The sequence below is a fragment of the Aptenodytes forsteri genome, unplaced genomic scaffold (assembly GCF_000699145.1).
Source record: "Aptenodytes forsteri isolate BGI_AS27 unplaced genomic scaffold, ASM69914v1 Scaffold146, whole genome shotgun sequence".
Classification (NCBI taxonomy): domain Eukaryota; kingdom Metazoa; phylum Chordata; class Aves; order Sphenisciformes; family Spheniscidae; genus Aptenodytes; species Aptenodytes forsteri.
Genome location: NW_008795128.1, coordinates 2,769,817 through 2,774,582, shown reverse-complemented (window position 1 = coordinate 2,774,582; position 4,766 = coordinate 2,769,817). Strand labels below are relative to the sequence as shown.

Below are 4,766 nucleotides of genomic sequence, written 5' to 3'. Positions count from 1 at the left end.
AGGCTTTACTCTGACTATAGTGCTATCATGCAATGCTATCATAACAGGGCTTCTCAGGCCGGCACCTTTTGGCAATTGCTATCTTTGCCTTAAGACAGAAAAATTCAACCTCTTGAGCAAATTAGCAAGCTGGCACTCAGAAATATTGCTAGAGAGCTGATCAAACGTTTGGATGCACTTTCTGTGAGTTAGCTAGCAAGGCCCAGCCCCTTCTGCTGACGTCTTTCCTCTCTATCACACATCAGACTTTTCCCAGTGGAGCTGGAGAACAGGCTTCAATGAAAACTGCCTATTTGCAGCTATATGGAGATTGCAGGCACCACAATCACTATTTCCTCTACCTGACCTGGAGCAGAAACTCCATCATCAGGATAGAAAGGTAGCCTTGTTGCCTAGCAAAGGTGGGATGATTTATCTCTGTCTCTAGATTGGTCCTTTTGCTGCACAAGAGAATTGTTTTCAGACTTCCAAGGAGAATGAAGCCAGGCTAGAAATTGGAGTGGATGTACGAGAGCTGCTCTCCCAGGGAGGAGAAGAAGTCACAGGGTTTCTGTGCTTTTTATTCCTGTGCAGCGCAGGACAATGGTTTTATCTGCCCCAGTTATAGCCCTGGGGGCTACCTTAGGGACTGCAACTAGCATCCTTGCCCTCTGTGGTCTCACCTGCTTCTGCAAATGCAAGCAACCTGAGAAAGGACTCTCAGAAAAGGACCAAGAGGAGGACACAGAAAATACTAAGCCCAGTGTGCTTCAGCCAGTCCAGCAAGTAAGACACAGTCTCTAATTTACTCTGTGATTTTTCTTTAAATGCAGAGGGTGGGAATGCAACTTCTTTGTTAGGCTACTCAGCATGTGATTTATGCTGCCTATTTATCTGCTTACTGTGTTCAGGGTGTAACAACATGTTAATGGGAGGAGGAGCGAGGGAAAAACAGAGATGGGCTGGGTGACCCACAGAATTACCGGGGCAGGAGACAGCTGCCACATTGCCAAAGAGAAAGCTGCTGATGGCAAACATAGGGGACGAGGACTGGAAATGCTGCTTAGCTGTCAAGCTAGATCACAAGAGAAATCATTTCCTGAGGAGAGAAGACGGACTTTACCAGGTAGCATGGAACATTGTAAAGAGGAGATGACTCCTGCTGGGATCTCCTATAGCAGCTATTTCTCTAACTCTATTCACGATATCTTATGGTTCCTGCAGGATAGTTCCCTGTCAACAGCAGGTTTCTTGTGAAAACCATCCCTCCTCCTCCTCCCTCTGCTCCTCTAACTGAGTGGATTAATTATGTGTGAAGTTAAAACAAGGCATTGAAATGGTAATAAAATGCAAGTGAGAATCTAGAATCTAGCGTGATGACTGGATAATCTCATCACACTGTGAAGTGCTTTTTCACTTACTATAAGAGCAATGTGGAGTATGGATAATGTCAGGCATCCCTGTGTGGTCTTTCTTTCTTGTTAGAATCCAAAAACCCTGATTTACTCCTGAGCTCAGTGCAAGAGAGAGCAAGGGGAATTATAGGACCCTTCTAATATACTTATTAATGGGAAGCTCTCCTTCAAAGGGAATTGTTTGACTGATTTCCTGGGTTGACTACGGTCTTTAACATGATCTATAGCACTGGTCAGTCTCTGAAATTATTACCTATTGGCTGTCGCTCTTGATGTTTGTATGTGCCTATACGTCCTTTTCACTTTCATCCAGCCATTCAATCAGATGTTATGCTATAGCAGCCAATTCCAAAGGCCAGTGATCCATTGTATAACAGTCTTTGTTTGCCTTTTAATTATCTGAGCTGCCTATTACTTTTGTATTCTTAAAGAGTGTAGCAGGAGTCCTAATTTAAATTCTCTGTAATGTTTGTAATTACATATTCAGTCTCTCTCTGGCTACCACTCTTTGGCTCTTAGTAGAAAAGAGCCCTGGCATCCTCATGCTCTTGTTGCAGTTTGTTCTGAGGAAAGATGACCAAATCTACTAATTGTATTCTAAGATCTGGTGCAGATACACAGAATCACATTACCAGAGCTTCTGATTGCTGTGGGGTGGGAGGATGGCTCCACTGACATGGATGAACATCTGCACTGAGCTTAGGACTTCTCAAGAGATTGCTGCTAATTCTGAGCGTTCATCCATGAGTACAGTGAATACCTCCTACTACCTGTTTGTATTTTCCTAGGATGAATTTCACCTGCTATTCTGTTTGATAGTTTTGTCATGTCCTTTCCAGGTTCCTTTCTTGTCTTTTCTAACCCATACAGGGATTTGCCAACTCCTGTATGTAAGGATGTACAATAATGCTGAGATTTTCCAAGTTTACTGTTAAAATGAATTAGAAATGTGTAACTTTTACAGTCATATCACTTTGCATAGCATTTTTTCTAGATGTTGTCTGGAACAACACTACCCACAGATAACTTTACCATCAGTCTCTTTCTACAAGAGACTTTTTGTTGTTGTAATCTTCTAGCTCAGAAACCTCTCAAATCTTTACCTTAACTCCATCCTTGGACTGGACATTTTTCTTTTATACAGCCTTTTGGGAAACGTCTTGGGAAAGTGTTAATCCGTCCAGGAGCTTGTCCTCCAGGGTGTCATCCTGCTTGCATGACTGAAATAAGCACTAAGTCACCGTCCAATTAAGCCTCCAACACCCAGCAGCTATTAGGTTATGGTCCTCACAATATTTCTACATTCATCAAGTTTTGCCATAACTTAATCCAGTATTTGACCAACAGGGATCAAATTATTCAACCTGCCCCCAGTGTATCACTATTACCTGAGTGATTGCATTCTTTTAGCGTTGTAGACTTTCTAATTAGAAGTATTATTTCTAATGTTACTGGTTTGGGTTGTTTTTTTTTTTTAAGAAATCTGGACAAATTATAGCAGCCGAATGAACATTCTCTCACAGAAAGTGCAAAATGTTCTTAGTTTGCATATTCTGTATGTTTAACAATTCTTTCCAATTAAAATAGTTTTCTTGCCAGGAATGTGCATTCTCCTACGTTGTCACTGATTCAGAATCAATCTATATACCTTGAAGGAATGAATCTCAAATTGAGTTCTAAGCTTGTGAAGTTTTATTATCTGTGGCTATGTTTATAAATTGTCCTGTTGGGACTTTTTTCCAACTACATTAGTACACTGTATGTCCTAGTCAGTGCTTGACATACTTAATTATTGAAGCCTGTCAGGGCCACTGATTCTGATAAACAGAGACGACAAAAGAAAGATGAAGCAAGACTGCATTTTATTCACTTGGCATGTCTCCCATGACAGTGATGCTTGTATTTGCTATAGACAGAGGCTCCCCATGGATATGCCCTGCATACGTGAGGAGGAAGAGTTCGAACACAAAGATTACAGAATAATTAAAAACTGCTGTAAATTTGCAAAGTCTCAGCAAAGCATGCAGAATGAAGATTCCTAAACGCATCCAGCAATGGCAACAATCTGGTGCATTGTTTGAGTGAGACTGGGCAAGGACCCAGAAGGGTCAGTTGCAGCCTTCTTGCTACTTTTGGCTTCTTTGCTTTCACTCATTTTATGCAGAACTATCTGAACTCTTCTGCTCATCTCTTTATTTAAGATACTGCTGCTGATTTGCAAAGGGAACTTCCATAGGGCACTGCTATGTAACTAGATTAGCAGACAGCACTTGGGAACAGAACTGGCAGCAAAAATAATAAACAGAGGCAGATGCAGTTGGAAGAGGGAGTGGGCTAGTCCCACTGTGCTTGCATATGTCTCTCATCTCGAATTCTGCAGAGCAGACAGACAAGAGGAATATTTAGACCAAGTGAAGCTCTTAGTTGCTGTGTGCTGATGGATTTCCTGACTAAATGTCTGGCTTTTAGCAAGTGGAAGATAAGATTGTACTAACAATACCTCACATTTGTATGGTGTTTTTCATCCCAAAGGATCCCAAAGTGCTTCATGTGCTAGCAGCACACAGCAATGCAGGCATACTGCTCTGGTGTGATGGTCAGTGACTGGTAGCACAGCAGCCTTGCACAGTGGCTTCAGGAGAGAAAGAACAGCAGAGACTGAACACCCCATGCAGGCACTGTATGCGTGTTAGAAGTAACGCCTTTGCAGAACAGAAGCGACATGGTTTTTCAAGCTGTTTAGTGATTCCTAACATATTTTGCTTAGTTGGTCTGCTTTAATTTTAGAAGAATGGAAAACTGCATTTAAGGTTTGGATGAGTAACTTCCAATTTCCTATGTATTTTAGGACTGATGAGGCTCACATCTCTAAAAGAGGGATCTCACTTACAGACCCGCACCATATGACTTACATAATATCTAAACTCAGCTGAATGCTAGGTGGGGACTGCACATAGTTACCTCTTTCTTTCTCAACCCACTTCTCTTTCAGAGTCCTTAAAATTAGACAAGACGAAATGCTATGTTACATAGTGGACTTCCTAAACACTGATGCGCTGGTTGCCTTGAGAAGACGGAGTTGCTGACCTAATTAGTTCTTTACCACTGCCAAGTGCATGTAACCATAGTGCTATGATCTCCCTAAGCAGAGTATGACTAAAGAGCTAAAGTCCAAGACTGCTCTTAAGCTCTATTTCTTGAGGAATAGGTATGCTCCCTCAGGACATGTGAACTGGGACCACAAAGTCCCAACACAGACGAGTGCTTCAGGGCATCATAGAATCATAGAATCATAGAATCCTTTACGTTGGAAAAGACCTTTAAGATTATCAAGTCCAACCGTTAACCTAGCACTGCCAAGTCCACCACTAA

The 4,766-nt window shown here is 41.9% G+C and overlaps 1 protein-coding gene across 2 annotated transcripts in view; it reads left to right on the top strand.

Annotated features, from left to right (window-relative positions):
• The first annotated feature begins 275 nt into the window (after positions 1–275).
• Positions 276–4,766, top strand: part of SYT13 (synaptotagmin 13) — a 20,626-nt gene continuing 16,135 nt past the window's right edge. For both annotated transcript variants that reach the window (XM_009277478.2, XM_019471602.1), the window contains exon 1: positions 276–765. In XM_009277478.2, coding sequence (XP_009275753.1) covers positions 583–765 — 183 coding nt within the window. In that variant the 5' untranslated portion in view covers positions 276–582. The remainder of the gene's footprint in view (positions 766–4,766) is intronic.